Source organism: Dreissena polymorpha, chromosome 14, assembly GCF_020536995.1.
Source record: "Dreissena polymorpha isolate Duluth1 chromosome 14, UMN_Dpol_1.0, whole genome shotgun sequence".
NCBI classification, from domain to species: Eukaryota; Metazoa; Mollusca; class Bivalvia; order Myida; family Dreissenidae; genus Dreissena; species Dreissena polymorpha.
Genome location: NC_068368.1, coordinates 41,405,713 through 41,424,493, shown reverse-complemented (window position 1 = coordinate 41,424,493; position 18,781 = coordinate 41,405,713). Strand labels below are relative to the sequence as shown.

Sequence of the window (18,781 nt, the reverse complement as noted above, 5' to 3'; positions counted from 1 at the left end):
AACTTAGTAGCCAAATCTAGGGATCTAGGGGTGTCCGGGGATCCTATATCGCCTGTGGTGCGTTTTGGGGCTATTTCCTGAGCAAAAATAAGACTTTATCCTGAAATTAGCCCTTTTTTTGCTTGAAGATTTTTTCTTTGCTGGTGAGCCACTTGCTGACATTTTGCCGATTTTTTTTTGTTTACATACAGTACACTCTACGCGTTTTCCCCAATTTCCCTCCTTACTCCGCGGGTTTCGTCCTGGAGGGAGATTAAGAAAATCCTGCTATACGCGGCGTTTGCATGATTTTGGACGCGGCGGTTAACGATCGGCAAAACTGATAAGCCGACGCGGCGGCCCTCGGCGTTGGCAACGCGGGGAACGCTGGGGAAACTCCGCGTTTTACGAGATAACGATCAATTTAATTTTGTTTGACTTCCTGATTTTCAAATAAAATTACATTTATTACAAGTACATACATGTACATGTAGTATAATATTTACAATTAAAAAAAAACAACCAAGATAGATCGATCCCGACGTGGTTGTAGAAGTAGTTGTTGTTGTATAGAAAACTCGTTGATTTACGACACACAAAACGTCGTCCTTTAACTAATACTTACCAATTAATATAAACACAGTTTGCAACATTGTTTTTAACCAGGTTTTCCGAAGGAAAAAACTGGTTATTAGATTGGCGAATGCGGGCTGGCTGGCTGGCGGGCTGGCTGGCGGGCTGGCGGGCGGGCGGAACAAGCTTGTCCGGGCCATAACTTTGTCGTTCATTGTGAGATTTTAAAATCATTTGGCACATTTGTTAACCATCATTAGACGGTGTGTCGCGTGAAAAAATTACGTCAATATCTCCAAGGTCAAGGTCACACTTTGAGTTCAAAGGTAAAAAATAGCCATAAATGAGCTTGTCTGGGCTATAACTATGTCATTCATTATGAGATTTTAAAATCATTTGGCACATTTGTTCACCATCATGGGACGGTGTGTCGCACAAAAGAATCACGTCAATATCTCCAATGTCAAGGTCGCCATGACTAAAAATAGATTTATTTTAAAACAAACTTACAAAGGGGGTTAATTTTGTTTGTTCATTTCAAAAGTTCAGTTTGAGTTGTCTCCCTTTATCAGATTTTTTTTCACAATGAAAACCTGGTTTTGTGACAATTTTGTCCCTTGTTATTTTGATTATTTAATCCAAAGTTTTCATGTTAACAGGCGATTTTCTATACTGAACATGTATACAAATGACCAAGGACCCTAAAAATCTCGCAAATCTGTTTGAATTGACAGTTTGACGTAATCAAAGAAAAGCCGCTTCCTGTCTACAGTCATAACTTACTCAAGTAAACACGTTCAACGAATGCATAAGGAATGGTTCAATTCTCTGCTCGCTAATGCATTGATTTTCTCTTTGTTTGTAGGTTATTCCATTGATTGCTAAAAGGTGGTAACTATTGAGTTGATAATTGCATTTAATATTCACAGTTGTATTCTTGTTGTGTCGACATTCTAAACAATGTTTACCAGTAATTATGGACCAAATCGGCCGAGTGACATTCACACATGTTAATCCCTTTTGTCAAAACACCGCAGACAGCAGTCTACACAATAGGTCAGTAGACAAGCTTTGCGTGTTTTCATAACGTCAAACACTTAAAATCCAGTTCCGCCCAGATGTCTTCTTTAATCAGTTTACTATACAATTCGTGTTTAAATAATTACTCTACTAAAATACCGTAACGATAAAGATTTGGCGTGTTCGATTTGAAATTATTTTAGAGGAAATATCAACTTATTCGCGATATAATTTCGTTAATAAATACCAAAGAAACTTTTAACCGAAATCAACAAAATTCAATGTTCTCTGCGTTACAAAGTTTGTATAAAAAAAATCAATACACGCACGCTTTGCAGGAGTATACATTGTACCTTGACCTTGTACATTGCAGCATAACTTTCGCGCGCTTTTGTCGTGAAATATACATGACTGTATATTGGAAGCATTTGTAAACGTCGTGTTAACAATTAAAAATCGTAGTGTGTTTCGGATTACGAATTATTATTCTCATTTGGAAATTTTACGGAACATTTATTCTTGTGTCATATGTGTTATGATTTAAATATTAATTTGTCAAATGTATTATATTAGACTAATTCATATTGAAGACGTACCTGTGAATTAAAAAACATAATTTTTGTACGTATTAATTTTCTATACAATTATCTTTTTTATACATGTACTACAGTATTTAAACAATTTATTATAACAATGTTTTTATTTTTTGGCATGCCCAGTAGCACACTGCTAACGCGGCGTTGCGCGGCGATCACTGATAAGAACGGAAGGTGTCTGCATTTACCGACTAGCCTAAAGTAATACACGCCGCGGGAATTAGCGAACGCGGCGTAACGCCGAGCGTTTTATCGAGTTCACCTCGCTCTTCCAACGCCGCGTGAACACTCGCTAGCAGAAAAAACCAGCGGAGGGAGCGCGTTTTTTGGGGAAAACGCGTGGAGTGTACTGTAGACACCGGTGACTAGTGATAATAATACATTAACACCGTTAAACAGTTTTCAGTACATGTGGTATTTAGGTTAGAAACCACTAAAACAGCTCGCCCGTCTTGGTAGTAATTATACAACATTTTATGAAATCCAAACATTACTTTTTTAATTTTTTTGTTTTTGAAGAAATGCGTGAGAAATTACTTAGTCAGCGTGAGACCGTCATTGTATGCCAAAAAACGTGAGTCTCTCTGCGAAACCGTGAAACTCGACAGGTATGATTTCATACTGGCTTGGGCTAGCATCCAATGTCGCTCATTGCCAGGTCATTGGAGATATGCAGGGGGTTGCATCTAGAAAAACATAGATATGGGTTCTGGCCCCCTCACAACCCCACAAATCTCTTTTAAGAACCAACATTGTAAAAACTAGGAATATGCTCAACGTATGTTCATATTGCAACTATCCTGAACTTGTGACTTTGTCAGTTCATAAAAATTGAAGAAATAAATTCAAATATATAGTTAACTGTAGTGCATTGATACTGTTTTAAACTGTTTCATTACACTGGTTAGATAAGACGTTACCGATTCTGCATTCGCGTCTGCACTATTTGAGACATCTTCCCATCGCAAACCTAACATTTGGTCATTACCTGAGCTTACATTATTCTGTCCGCTTTCTTTTCTAAAGAATTGCGTTAATTTCTGTTGCTTCGACTTTCCTTTTTGTTCGAAGAATCCATTTTTCCCGGCGGTTCCCGCTATGTGCAGCTCACTTTCTAAATCGGTCTTTCAAGTTGCATAGCGTATCTACTTTTTTAGCCGGATTTTTTTCGAAAAAATCTCGGCTTATAGATTGATGTTGTCGGGCGGGCGGGGGGGCGGGCGGGGTGGCGGCGTGCTCGAAAATGTTAAAGTTCTTATTTCATGGTATAACTTTGGTATGCTTGGACCTAGAGTCTTCAAACTTGACATGAAGGTTGGCCAGGATTAACAGATGACCACTGGTCATTTCAAGGTCATTCATTTGAAGGTCAAGGTCACTGTGACCTTCAATATAAAAAATGTTAAAGTTCTTATAACTTTGGTATGCTTGGACCTAGAGTCTTGAAACTTGACATGAAGGTTGGCCATAACTAGTTAGTAACCACTGGTCATTTCAAGGTCATTCATTTGAAGGTCAAGGTCACTGTGACCTTGAATGTAAAAATGTTAAAGTTCTTATTTCATGGTATAACTTTGGTATGCTTGGACCTAGAGTCTTCAAACTTGACATGAAGGTTGGCCAGGATTAACAGATGACCACTGTTATTGTTGTTCATGTATATGCATGCATTCAAAACATAACACAAGGTTTGCTCATGCCTTGAAAAGTACTTACATTTCATTTTGACCTTTGAACAATATTTCAGTAATTTAAGTATTGCATTGACAAAAACACGAAAGGTACTTTCCTGTCATTTAAATCAAAAATCCGGCTTCAATGCGGTCATCTCCGACCGCGGAACTCTTGTTAGTCAATTAGAATCGCTGTTTCTTTAGAAATTAGTTTGTAGTGGATATGTCAAACTCCGCCAATCTTATTAAATGACAATTCCGTACTGGTCGATTTGATAACATTGAATCGTAACATCTATAGGTCATTACATGGCACGCTTCAGTGATTCAGTTATCACATAAATCACGGAATAACCCAAATATTAAAAAAAGTCTGGTCGCAGTGTAAAGCGTGACAAATTAAGACATAAGCCATGTGGATTATTGACCTGGGCGGTTGTCATTATCCCCTGGGGCCTTTCCAGTAAGGGTGTTATCTGTGTAATCTTAGCGATGTTTCTGGCGATTTATACCTGAAAACAGGCATTTAGATTGTGCATTTGAAAAGCATATGGCTATTTTTTTCAATCGCCAATTTCATGAAAATCTTATTTTTAATCGCCAGTCAGGAATTGTAATCATCAATGGCGATTTCGGCGATCTGTAACGCTAACCTAGTACTAGACCTTAGGCTTACTTGAAAGCCCAGTTTTAATATGTGGTCATGATACTATAAATATACACTATTATAGCCCTTAGTGTTTTTCCCAGGAGGGAAAAGGGGCATGGCGCATTACTTTCAAAAAGGGCATTTTAGCGCGCAGTTTAGGCAAATAAAGGCAAAAACGTTCCCTGAATACCTGAATTACGCGGCAACATGTAATCGCATCTGAAGCAGTTGTGGAAAAAATAACATATAAACAAGCACATTTAATGGTAATTGATGTATTTAACTTGCTATGATTTATATTAATATATTTACCTTGCCTATGTTAGCGTTTCCGATCGCCAAAATCGCCGAAGGCGATTGAATCATTCAGCTGGCGATTAAAGTTTAAAATGTGAATGAAAATGGCGATTGCAAAAAACCCTGATATTTCTCTATAAGTATATAATATTCTCTACTTTTAAAGAGAACTCGGTACCGATTTCCACATGTAATCGCCATAAAAGCTCCAGGTGGTAATAGATAGACCACTGATAAGAGATAACCGGATGCCCTTATCGTATATTCAAGCCACATAACACAGTCATGTATGCTGACAGATGCATCACGGGAAATTTTCTGGTAACTTTTCAGTCGCCAAACTGTGATATTTAAGTCCAATCGGTTACGAGAATGTTTATAGAGGCGGAGTTATATAGCGATTATTATTTTTGATTGACGTCGGTCACAGAGTAAGCGTTTATCGCAGGTTTATTAACGATGAATCACAGTTGTAGCATTAATACTAGATATAAAACCGGTAAATAAAGCAGTACATTAAAGGCGGTTTCGGGCATCATCATAACACCTATTTACCGTACTGTAAACAAACATTAATTATGAGAAGTTAATTGCAATTGGTGAGCAGTGTAAATTTACTTACGGCGAGGGTTGTGAAAAACAAAACCCGTTAATAATTTGATGCGGTAACAAATTAAATCCAGTACATGTATATTTTATCATGTATATTTATAGAACTGATTTACACCGTTTTTCTACAGCCACGTGATAATAACTATTCACTATGCAATAATAGCGGTATGCCATGTAGAACCCGTGTTATAAGAAAGAGTGCGAAATTATTGCTGTCGTATGCAATGCTTAGTTCTACGCATGCAAAGCATGCATTTTTTAAAACAGACGATGTGTAACTAAATATAGTCTAGCCGCTCAGTACATGCAGTATTTAAGACTTACAAGTTTACCGGTACGTTTGAATAAATTATATATTGCGACTATAGAAAAATATGTCAATTCAAGAATACATTGCAATAAATGTATTTTTCAAGAATCAAGAAGCACCAGACTACGGCAAAAATTATTGGGAGAAGGGGGGGCGAAAAGGAGTTGCGCAAGACCCACCCAATCAAAGAACGGGGCATATCTGAAAGTTCTAACATTGTATACCGTTTATGCCAGTGCATGAAAATAAAATATAAATGAAAAATAAAAAAATAAAAATAAATATTTGATTTCACGTTACAAATAATTTATTTAAATGTGACTTCATTGATAATTTAATACAGTCATTATTGATACCTATAGATTCATGATAATGATTATGTCGTTTATTGAGCAAATAAGGTTATAATGTGGGTCGTCATCGTAGTGCTGAAATTTGGCTACTAATTTTTTTTCCTTAGCGCCAACCTAGCCTTGCAATGTACGTTTAAGTTCCATGCTGTTTCAATAAACTGTACAGCACGACAAACATAATAAAGCAATATTTGCATATGAATCTGAGTATACACAGATCCACTAACATATAAATGAAACCATGTTTGTCTTATCTTATTTCTAAAAATAATCTTGCCAGATGTTTAAAATAACATTGCGAGTAAATTGATCGCGTAAAATATGCAAACACTCGTTTCCGTGACATACATCCACCAAGTAGATTACAAATAAATAAATAATGTTGTTGCTATCTAAAACATTTTTATGCATCATTGATTATCACAGCGATTCATTAATTCCTTCTTAATGTATAATCTCCATCGTTAATTCGATCGTTTACGACGTTATTTGCCATTTTTGCCGATTCGCAATTTAATTCTGTATAGTCCGCCATGTTGTTCAAATGTCAAATGATGTAAGCGACAAGTGCGCATAGCAACGTTAAATCTTATACGCGATTCGCATTTTGTTAAATTAGTATACGTCTCAGTAATTAGTTCAATAATTAGATCTAATTATCTTAAAGACAAAAGCGATAAAGAATAAATTTGTTTGTTTTTTTAAATGTAATAATGCGTAAAAATATATGTTTTGATATAACTGAATAATGCATGCAATGCACAATTGCCACGAGAATAACATCGAGTTTTTCATCAAAAGTCTCCAAAGAAACGATTTTATCGTGGAGTGTACACATTGTCGACCGAAAAGTGCGCTTGGTATAACATAGCCTCTGGCATTATCGATTGATACTGACACAGGGTTATTCACGCATGACTAATTCACAGCTTTGGAGCAGTTTACCTATAAAGCGAGCACTGTAATAGATTAAATCTGCTCAAATATAGTAGATTAAACGTTGACGGCTCTCGAGTAAATCAAGCACAGTCGGAGCGTCACAGACAATCAAGGACGCTGATTTTGCGGACCAAGTTAGATCTTAAGGCAATAAAGATGTTATCGATAAGGGCGCGTGGCGAAATTTGCCTTTGAAAAGAAGGGCGCGTGGCGAAATTTGCCTTTAAAAAGGGCAGCTTTTCGCCACGCTAAAATGGCCTGGGAAAAACACTAGCCCTATTATAGGCCACAAACCTGTGTTATAAATAAGTTCAATGCTTATTTTATATTTCCATGTTGTGTTGTGATTGCATCATTGGCCAAACATTCATATTAACTCCTCTGTATCGAAAATATACATACTGCTTTTGTAGTATGAAAACATTAATATATATTTCTGATAATTCCTTATTACCACAGATTCTATTAAAAAATAACTTAAGGAAGAAGTGGTTTCTTTTCAGCGTTTGATTAACTTTGCGCTTGTTTAATACACCTCTTAGAGGTTACCTCTTCCCATTTTCTAATTCTTAGTGTTGTTTTGGCCATTAAACTGCAGAAGCATAGTTAAACGGCACAAGGCAATAAATCAAGGCATCATCAGACATCTATAAACAATCTGAAAGTCTAATGGCTCCCAAATGTTAATTTCAATGTTCAACTTTGCAAGACTTGTACTGACCAGCCGTTCTCAAATCCAATTGGGCCATCCTTAAAAATTATTTTGTATGGCATAACCCGACCGACCCACTAAAATTGGCCTGACTAAATTTGTTTTTGTCACTTTCCAAAAAAAAAAATTTTGCTCGCCAAAAATTCTTTCAGATAAATTTTGCATTTCCGCTTTATATCCTTTCCGGTTATTTGCGACATTTAATTGAATGCTCTTTCAAAGATATCTAGAATAGCAATGAACAAAACGCGTACAGGTATTTATTTGAGTCGCCTATTTATTTGACATATGTATATGCGATTAATTAAACTTTAAATACAATTAAACAGCTCCTGTTTTTCCTGTATCCCTTTAATTTTAATACGCTGCTGTCGTTCAGGGTAGTTTGGGAGAAAAAAAAAATTGATTAATTATCACCGTTCAATTTAATTCGGCAATCGGCAGAGATGTGTAATATTATAGCCATATAACTAATTATTTAATTATCAAACTTAATTCAGATCGGTATATATTCGGAAGAAAGATGAAAAGTGGTCAGCTTAGAAATATTTATTGACGGGTATTGTCTCTTTTGGTTTCATTTGTTTATCTCTTAGTGTAGCGACTGGCCGCTATTTTGAAGGCAGACTGCGATATTAAATGTGTATTGAAATTATACAACATCTGCGCATAAATGACCCAATATTATCCGATTGCTCCACCCTTTCTCAATTTTCGACAACGTCATGTCATGTGAAAGAGAGCTCAATGTTGATTGGCCAGCTACCATGTGCACTTCAATAAAAATAAGGTCAGGTCAAGCGATGTCTAATCGGGTACAGACCAGGTTTTGTTAATTGTTCGAATTGCGAACACTTTCATTGAAACAAAGAGACAAAGAAAACCAGTCTGGATTAAAATGGCGGATGTTTTCAACGAAATTTTACTAGATTTTCGAATTTTGCAATTTAGATTTTTCTTGAGCCAAATTCTCAATATTTTTGCAAATGGTGCAGATGGCTCAAATGGCGAACGACAGCACGAGCATTGGGAACGTGTTATTATTGGAATAAATGCTCACTATTACAGGGCTCACGCTGTCGTTTGCCATTTTCGAAAATATAGTGAATTTGGCTCAAGAAAAATATAATTTGCGAATATGCTAAAATCTCGTTAAATTTCATTGAAAACATCCGCCATTTTAATCCAGATTGTTTTGTTTTTTTTAAACTATTTTTAGCTCATCTATTTTTTGAAAAAAATTATGAGCTATTGTCATCACCTTGGCGTCGGCGTTGGCGTTGGCGTCGGCGTCCGGTTAAGTTTTGCGTTTAGGTCCACTTTTCTCAGAAAGTATCAATGCTATTGCATTCAAACTTGGTACACTTACTTACTATCATGAGGGGACTGGGCAGGCAAAGTTAGATAACTCTGGCGTGCATTTTGACAGAATTATGTGCCCTTTTTATACTTAGAAAATTGAAAATTTTGGTTAAGTTTTGCGTTTAGGTCCACTTTTCTCAGAAAGTATCAATGCTATTGCATTCAAACTTGGTACACTTACTTACTATCATGAGTAGACTGGGCAGGCAAAGTTAGATAACTCTGGCGTGCATTTTGCAAGAATTATGTGCCCTTTTTATACTTAGAAAATTGAAAATTTTGGTTAAGTTTTGTGTTTAGGTCCATTTTATTCCTTAAGTATCAAAGCTATTGCTTTCATACTTGCAACACTTACTAACTATCATAAGGGGACTGTGCAGGCAAAGTAATGTAACTCTGACTGGCATTTTGACAGAATTATGTGCCCTTTTTATACTTAGAAAATTGAAAATTTGGTTAAGTTTTGTTTTTAGGTCAACTTTATACCTATAGTATGAAAGCTATTGCTTTCATACTTGCAACACTTATTAACTATCATAAGTTGACTGTGCACGCAAAGTTATGTAACTCTGACTGGCATTTGGACGGAATTATGGGCCCTTTATACTTAAAAAATTGAAAATTTGGTGAAGTTTTGTGCTTTGGTCCACTTTACCCCTAAAGTATCATAGATATTGCTTTCATACTTGGAACACTCGCAAACTATCATAAGGGTACAGTAAAAGGACAAGTTGCATAACTCTGGTTGTCATTTTTACGGAATTATGGCCCTTTTTTTACTTAGTAACTTTGAATATATGGTTAAATTTTGTGTTTCGATCCACTTTACTTAAGTATCAAGGCTATTGCTTTCAAATTTCAAATACTTTCATGCTATCATGAGGTTACTGTACCTGGCAAGTTGAATTTTACCTTGACCTTTGAATGACCTTGACTCTCAAAGTCAAATTATTAAATTTTGCTAAAATTGCCATAACTTCTTTACTTATGATTAGATTTGATTGATACTTTGACAAAACTACTCTTACCTGACATACCACAATAGACTCCACCCAAACCATCCCCCATGCCACCCCCCCCCCCCTCCTAATTTTTTTTTGTTTTTAAGATCATCTCACAAATGACCACCACACCCTCACACTACACCCCCCCCCCCCCCCCCCACCCCACCCACCCCCCAATTTTTTTTTGAAACGGTTAAAAACACAAATATTTATGATTATTATTTTATGTTTGAAATACCGTCCAACCATCGCACCCAAGAATCCAGCCCCCCCTCCCCCCACCCGAATCCCCCCCCCCCCCCCCCCCCCCCCTCAATTTTTTTTTTTTTTTTTTAGATCATCTCACAAATTACCACCACACCCTCACACTATACACCCCACCCCCCAAATTTTAAATTTTTGTTGAAACGGTTAAAAAACACAAATATTTATATTTATTATTTTATGTTTGAAATACCGTCCAACCATCGCACCCAAGAATCCCCCCCCCCCACTCCCCCACCCCCCCCCCCGATTTTTTAAATTCCACACCCCCACACTATACACCCCTCTTCACTCCACCCCTCCCTCCTTTGTGATTTAAAATGAGAGTCCCTTCACCTTTAAAAAGAAAATAGATGAGCGGTCTGCACCCGCAAGGCGGTGCTCTTGTTTTCTCTTTGTTTCCATGAACGTTTTGAAGTGCATATGGTAGCTGGCCAATCAACATTGAGTTCGCTATTGGGTAAATCATGCGCATATTATGGAATACACAGTTGAAATTGTCGTCTGCCTGAAATATAATGGCCGATGGCAAAAGTCGTATAAAAAATAAGAAAATGAAAATAAGCGTAACACTCAATAAATTATTTTTAAGCTGATCACTTTACAACTTTCTACCGTCTATCGATCTGAATTAAAGGATGATAATTAAATAATAAGTTAAATGTCGAAGATGTTATACCTTTCTGTTCTTGATTTAAATCAAAATGTTATAATTACTTTGTTGTTTTTTTCTCACAAACTATGCTATTGTAAAGTAATATGTCAACCAAAAGTATATTAATTACGTATTTGCTAGGTAACTTGCAGTGGTACGGACGGTGCAGAAAAATATTTACCAATTTCCTTTCATGAGGCAGAAGACTTTGAGCTTTATTTGATAATTTCCTTTCAGTTTGGTATATGTCGGAGTTCAATTTTAGAAAAAAAATACTAAAAAAAATAAAATCCCTACCCACCCAAATTTACCTGGGTCGGGTTTTGCCAAACAAACAATTTTTTAAGGATGGCCTTGATTTAAATGGCCACATGGCAGTGGGAGCCCTGGATATGCATGTCTAATTCAGTGATTATTTATGCCAGTAATAACGAACAAGCTCCACACAATTTCAAACAAATGGTTATTTTTCTTCTCTGGTTTTTAAACTCTATTGAAATCCCTATTTATTAATGATAACATGGACACAAAAAAGTGATGTTTCTATTACAGGAACAACAATCTTGTATCTATTTGCGGTGGCAGTGTTGGGTCAAGCGTTGACCCCCTCTACATTCCTGACCACTGTGGACAAGGAACGACTGCGTGCAGTATTTGAGGCTGCTCAACCATATACAGATGCTGCTAATGCTCATTATTCCATATTGGGCCTTAAATTATTAGGAGCCACAATTGCAAAAGAACAGGTCTGTTGCATATTTGTAAATAATGTGGAAATATAATACAAACAGATTATAAAGTACTTAATTTTTAGTTTTCTATCTTTGAAAAAATATTTCTGTAATGTTTTCAGTATTATGTTAAAAATCATTTGAGTTAGATATTTTGTCTGCTGCATTGTTTTTTGTTTTGTTTTCTTTCTCAATGATATCTGGAAAAGTGTGTGTTTCTTTTCTCTAGGATGTCTGTAAAAGCGTCACATCAACATTAAAATCAGACAACGTTGAGTCCTGGTTCCATGCATCTAAAGCCGCTGCTGCCCTCTCCAGCTGCAAGCTACCTGTGGGAAATGCAGAGAAACTACTCAATGAGGCCGTATCAGCTGGTGGAAGTGTGGCGGCCATTTACTATGCCTTCTTTGCGCTGAAAAACCTTGGGCTGCCAGGTCATTTGCAAAGATGTCTTATTTGAGTTACACTCTTGGAATGAAAGGCTTAATGCATGTGTGCGGTGTCTTCCCAGATTAGCCTGTGCAGTGTATACAGGCTCATCAGAGATGACATTTTTAACCAGGTTTTCCGAAGGAAAAAACTGGTTATTAGATTGGCGAATGCGGGCGGGCTGGCTGGCTGGCGGGCGGGCGGAACAAGCTTGTCCGGGCCATAACTTTGTCGTTCATTGTGAGATTTTAATATCATTTGGCACATTTGTTAACCATCATTAGATGGTGTGTCGCGCGAAAAAATTACGTCAATATCTCCAAGGTCAAGGTCACACTTTGAGTTCAAAGGTAAAAAATAGCCATAAATGAGCTTGTCTGGGCTATAACTATGTCATTCATTATGAGATTTTAAAATCATTTGGCACATTTGTTCACCATCATGGGACGGTGTGTCGCACGAAAGAATCACGTTAATATCTCCAATGTCAAGGTCGCCACGACTAAAAATAGATTTTTTTTAAAACAAACTTACAAAGGGGGTTAATTTTGTTTGTTCATTTCAAAAGTTCAGTTTGAGTTGTCTCCCTTTATCAGATTTTTTTCACAATGAAAACCTGGTTTTGTGACAATTTTGTCCCTTGTTGTTTCTATGGAATGTTTCGTTTAAAGAAAATCTCTTCTAAACAAAAATCCAGTCCAGGCAGAAAGCATCGTTCCTGATTAGCCTCTGTGGACTGCACTGGCTTATCTGAAACAACACTTAATGTACATGTGTTAAGCCCTGTTTTGTCCACACTGGCTTATCTGAAACAACACTTAATGTACATGTGTTAAGCCCTGTTTTGTCCACACTGGCTTATCTGAAACAACACTTAATGAACATGTGTTACATGTAAGCCTTGTTTTGTCCAGGAGGCGGCTGATTTTGCGTTTTTTTATGTGTGCATTTTAATGTGTCAACAAAATAGATAATTATAAAGCTTGGGAGAATGGGCCCTAGCCTTTAAATTGGAGAAATAGCAGTTAAAACCCAAATTTGGGGATAACATGCAATAGTGTTACAGAAAGGGGAATTAAATTTCTAGGGGTAAGTGTCATGTTGATTGAATTAAAATGAACTGTAGAATGTAAACAGTCCTGTTGTCACTTTAAATTGAAGCTTATCTTGTTGACAACTTATGTTATTCTAAAAGCTTTCCTTTTTAAGTTTGTGTGATAAATAAAAGAAATTCCCATAGTAAATGGTATGAATTTTGAAAACCTCTCTGGAGAAAGTCGGTATGTATTTCATAATTTGTTTTTCAGTTGACAATGCAAAAATTACAGCAGCCCTTTCTGAGGCTTTGAAATCGGATGATTCACCTTTAAGGTAGTGTATTTACTAATATTTAGTCGTATATATATATATATATATATATATATATATATATATATATATATATATATATATATATATATATATTATGTATGATAATAAATTACTTTTTATGCTCCCCAAATTTTTTCGGGGAGCATATAGTTGCCAGTTTGTCCTTACTTTCTTCCCTCACACTTTAGTTACAGTTTCTCATAGCACCTTCAATACTTTACCAATCTCTTTCATATTTGGCATGTAGGTACCTTGCATAGACCTCTACCTTTTGATGAGGTTTGAGGTCACTGGGGTCAAGGTCACCGAGGCTAATAATAGATTTTTCTGTCACACTTTTGTTACAGTTTCCCATAGCACATTCAATACTTTACCGATCTCTTTCATATTTGGCATGTAGGTACCTTGCATGGACCTCTACCTTTTGATGAGGTTTGAGGTCACTTGGGTCAAGGTCACCGAGGCTAATAATAGATTTTTCCGTCACACTTTTGTTAACCAGGTTTTCCGAAGGAAAAAACTGGTTATTCGATTGGCGAATGCGGGCGGGCTGGCGGGCGGGCGGAACAAGCTTGTCCGGGCCATAACTATGTCGTTCATTGTCAGATTTTTAAATCATTTGGCACATTTGTTCACCATCATTGGACGGTGTGTCGCGCGAAATAATTACGTCGATATCTCCAAGGTCAAGGTCACACTTTGAGTTCAAAGGTCAAAAATGGCCATAAATGAGCTTGTCCTGGCCATAACTATGTCATTCATTGTGAGATTTTAAAATCATTTGGCACATTTGTTCACCATCATGGGATGGTGTGTCGCACGAAAGAATTTTTTTAAAACAAACTTACAAAGGGGGTTAATTTTGTTTGTTCATTTCAAAAGTTCAGTTTGAGTTTTCTCCCTTTATCAGATTTTTTTTTCACAATGAAAACCTGGTTTTGTGACAATTTTGTCCCTTGTTACAGTTTCTCATAGCACCTTCAATTCTTTAAAAACTCTTTCATATTTGGCATGTAGGTACCTTGCATGGACATCTACCTTTTGATGAGGTTTGAGGTCACTGGGGTCAAGGTCACCAAGGCTAATAATAGATTTTTCCGTCACACTTTTGTTACAGTTTCTCATAGCACCTTCAATACTTTACGGATCTCTTTCATATTTGGCATATAGGTACCTTGCAATGACCTCTACCTTTTGATGAGGTTTGAGGTCACTGGGCTCAAGGTCACCAAGGCTAATAATAGATTTTCCGTCATGCTTTTGTTACTTTACCGATCTCTTTCATATTTGGCATGTAGGTTACTAGGTACCTTGCATGGACCTCTACCTTTTGATGAGGTTTGAGGTCACTGGGATCAAGGTCACCAAGACTAATAATAGATTTTCCGTCATGCTTTTCGTACAGTTTCTCATAGGGCCTTCAATACTTTACCGATCTCTTGCATATTTGCCATGTAGGTACCTTGCATGGACCTCTACCTTTTGATGAGGTTTGAGGTCACTGGGCTCAAGGTCACCGAGGCTATTAATATATGTTCCGTCACGCTTTTGTAACAGTTTCTCAAAGCACCTTCAATACTTAACCGATCTCTTTCATTTTACCTTTACCTTTTGATGAGGTTTTAGGTCACTGGGGTCAAGGTCACAGAGGCTAATAAAATCTTTTTTTAGGTGGTTATTAACATTGTGCATCATCGGGGAGCATCCATCAGTTTCACTGATATTCTTGTTTGTACATACTTAAAAAAAATGTCAAATTTGAATAACATCAAAACTGTATAGAACTTACTTAAGTTTATGGTGGTCAACATGTAGAGATTAACATCTCTATAAGTGAAATTGTTTATCAAAATAAAACCTGTACATGTAAATAATTATTGACAAAATATGGAAAATGGGTGCTCACTTTGATTTGCAAATACATCTTAGCACTGTAAAATAACTGTTTAATATATGCTGGCAAGTCAACATTAGAGCCTTATGCTTGGAAAACTTGGATTATTGCTTGTGTGTCTCAAATAAGCATGTGCAGTCTTCATGGACTAATCATGGACAACACTTCTTCCGCGTTTACTGTATTTTAGGTAACAAGGAAATCTCTAAGTAAAAATTCAGAAAGGCAGCAAGTTCTGCCCCTGATTAGCCTGTGCAGACTGCACAGTCTAATTTGGGATGACACTTTACACACATGCCTTAAGCCCAGTTTTCCATGAAAGAGGCTCAATAAATGTATAAATTTGTCCAAAAGTTTGTTTGGACTGGTTGGGCATCATTCAGTTCAGTGAAGGTCTGTCAGTGTAAGGTATTTGACATTGCAGCCACAGCTATGCCTTTCACGTTGCCACGGAGATTGGTGGTGCAGAGCTGGGCAAGTACTTTGACCTTATTGAGGACATCATAGCGCAGGCTGATGAAGTGGATGGTGTCTATCTACAGGTAATAAAATATATACAGGTAAATTAAATACCTACATGTTAATGAAATACATACAGGTCAATCAACAGTAAGTTACGGGAAAATGCACAAGCCTATGTTTTAAATTATTCCGTCAAAATATATTCCATTCTCTGTTGCTTATTTATATTGAGCCTCTTGAAAGTAACATCTGTATCTTTCGATAATGAAGCTAAGTAACATATTTCAGAAGACTTTGTTAATCTGTTATAAACCGATAATTAATGTACAGAAACATATCATATATTACATTAGTTAATTTAAAATGTATGTAAACTTTTGTGTTTTACATTCTTGAGGGAGAGGTTTCAGCTCTGTTATGATTTTTACATTTTTTTGTCTTGTATTTATGACAATTTATTTTTTAATCTGCCATTTTGAAGTAATTATGTATTAATTCTTTTTAAAATTCACGTATAAACAAACCAAATTGCTCTTTTTTTTATTTGTTTCTAGTTTGAAGGAGGTCTTTCTGTTACGGCAGCAATCCTTGAAAGTGCATATAAGTTGGCTGGCAAACATGGAAAAGCTCCAACCATCTCTGAGGTGAGCAGATAACACAAACTCAAAGCAGATATCACAAACTCTGAGCAAATAACTCAAACTCCGAGCATATAACACTAACTCCAAGCAGATTAAACATGTGCCTTGCAGGTCACGCAAACATGAAGCAAATATTACAAACTCCAAGCAGTTAACACAATCTTTAATCAGATAATACCAACCCCAAGCAGATAACACAAACCTAAAGCAGATGACACAAACTCCAAGCAGAAAACACAAATGCCCCACAGATAACACAATAACCAAACAGATAACACAAATCCCAAGCAGATAACACAATATCTGAGCACATAAACTCCTAGCAGATACCATTAACTCATACCAGATAACACAAACACCAAGCAGATAACACAAACTCCTATCAGATAACACAAACTCCAAGTAGATAACACGATCTCTGAGCACATAGCCCATAATACCAAGCAGATAACACTTTTTTTTAGTAGATAACACAAACTCCAAGCAAATTATCCAAACTTCAAGCAGATAACACAAACTCCAAGCAGATATCACAAACTCCAAGCAAATTGTCCAAACTCCAAGCGGATAACACAAACTGCATGCAGTAGTCAATAATATCTGGCAGTCTTAGCAGATAACCCATACTTTAAGCACATAACACAAACTCCTAGCAAAAAATCTAAACGCAAAGCAGATAACAATCCTGAAGCAGTGAACACAAACTCCATGCAGAAGTCAATAATATCTGGCTGTCTACAATAGCAGAGTTTTCTACTTTTGAAACCAGCAGGATCACCTTAATCTTATTTTTTTATCATAATTGGTAAATGATAAAGCTTCAGTTTTATAACCATGTCAACAACATCTTTAAGGTATAACAAGGTTTGCATTTCTTACAGCGGTGCATATTTTTCGCCCTAATTTCAGGACAAAGTACTGAAGTTTGCCAACTACTTGCTGAGCAGGAAACACGTTCAAAGACTCAAGTCTGCCTACGAGCTCCTTGCCGCTGCCGCCATCTTGTCCAACAACAAGGTACCAAGATTTTAGTAGAAGCGATTTTATTCCTTCTTTATGAAGTACCCATAAAACGCACCATCCCAATTGGGTAGAATTACAAAATTCCCAATTTCTGTCTAAAAAAAATCCCCAAAAAAGAAATGTTGTTACAATTTCATTGCACGTAAAAGAATAATATTAGATGGGTTTTGAAAATAAAATTCAAAGCAATTAAAGAGATCTTCATTTCTAATATTCAAGAGTTAACAACGCATTCACAGTTCACAATTTTCCCTATTTTATGTTTTTTCAACTTTTCCCAATTGACACAGTACTTGTATGTTTCTCAATTGGACAAATAAATGTGCTGAGGTTCTCATTTATATCCCTACTATATTTGACTATTCTGTACTTGAGACTGGTGCATTGTTTATATGGCAGCGTGGCAAGGGATAAAGATTTCATGTTTCAATGGTAAATCTTTTATTGTTTTGCTTTCAGTTCCACATCCCACTCTGTGTGACTCTGTCCAGCTCTATTGCTGTAAGCCAGTCCAAACCAACTGTTCAGGTGAGTGGTATCAATGGGAACATATTGCCATATGTGTAAGTGATATGTAAAATTGACATGATGTTTCATCCAATCGTTATCCTCATTTTCAACTATCAACAAAATAGAAAGAGTGCAAGCTGTATTTATTAATTATTGTTAAGCAATATTTGTGCAAAAACAAAGTGTATAAGAGTTATATGCTTTGAACAATGGAAGACACAAATTGCATTTGTGTGCGTAATTCTTTGTACAAAATACATTTATTTTTACTCTCAAAATTGTATGTGTGGTCAGAAAAACTTCCAAAAATAAGAGCCTGGGGTAGGGATGGTTGAATAGTGAAATAGCAGATGGCTGAGACCGACTCCTTTTTACTTATCCTCTTCTACCCATCTTCTCTGATCAACATAGAAAGTTCAAAACTATTCTTATCCCCCGCCATAGGCGGAGGGATATTGTTTTGGCATTGTCTGCCCGTCTTTCCGTCCGTCCGGAGTCATATCTTGGAAGTGCTTTGGCAGATTTCATTGACACTTGGTATGAGTATATATATATGGATAATAGGCTGATGCATGCCAAATGGCATTGTACACCATCTGATAATAACAGAGTTATGGCCCTTTGTATCTTGAAAAATGCTTTTTTTAATGTCAAATATAACACTTTTGTGTCCAGAAGCATATTGGCGGGGGATTTCAATTCAACGAATTTGCTTGTTAAAT

General features: G+C 36.5%; 1 protein-coding gene across 3 annotated transcripts in view; it reads left to right on the top strand.

The window, feature by feature from the left end:
* Positions 1-18,781, top strand: part of LOC127858494 (dolichyl-diphosphooligosaccharide--protein glycosyltransferase subunit 2-like) — a 227,138-nt gene that overhangs the window by 192,333 nt on the left and 16,024 nt on the right. For all 3 annotated transcript variants that reach the window (XM_052395681.1, XM_052395682.1, XM_052395683.1), the window contains exons 2-8: positions 11,551-11,744; positions 11,959-12,163; positions 13,466-13,529; positions 15,848-15,965; positions 16,440-16,529; positions 17,436-17,543; positions 18,009-18,077. In XM_052395681.1, coding sequence (XP_052251641.1) covers positions 11,551-11,744; positions 11,959-12,163; positions 13,466-13,529; positions 15,848-15,965; positions 16,440-16,529; positions 17,436-17,543; positions 18,009-18,077 — 848 coding nt within the window. The remainder of the gene's footprint in view (positions 1-11,550; positions 11,745-11,958; positions 12,164-13,465; positions 13,530-15,847; positions 15,966-16,439; positions 16,530-17,435; positions 17,544-18,008; positions 18,078-18,781) is intronic.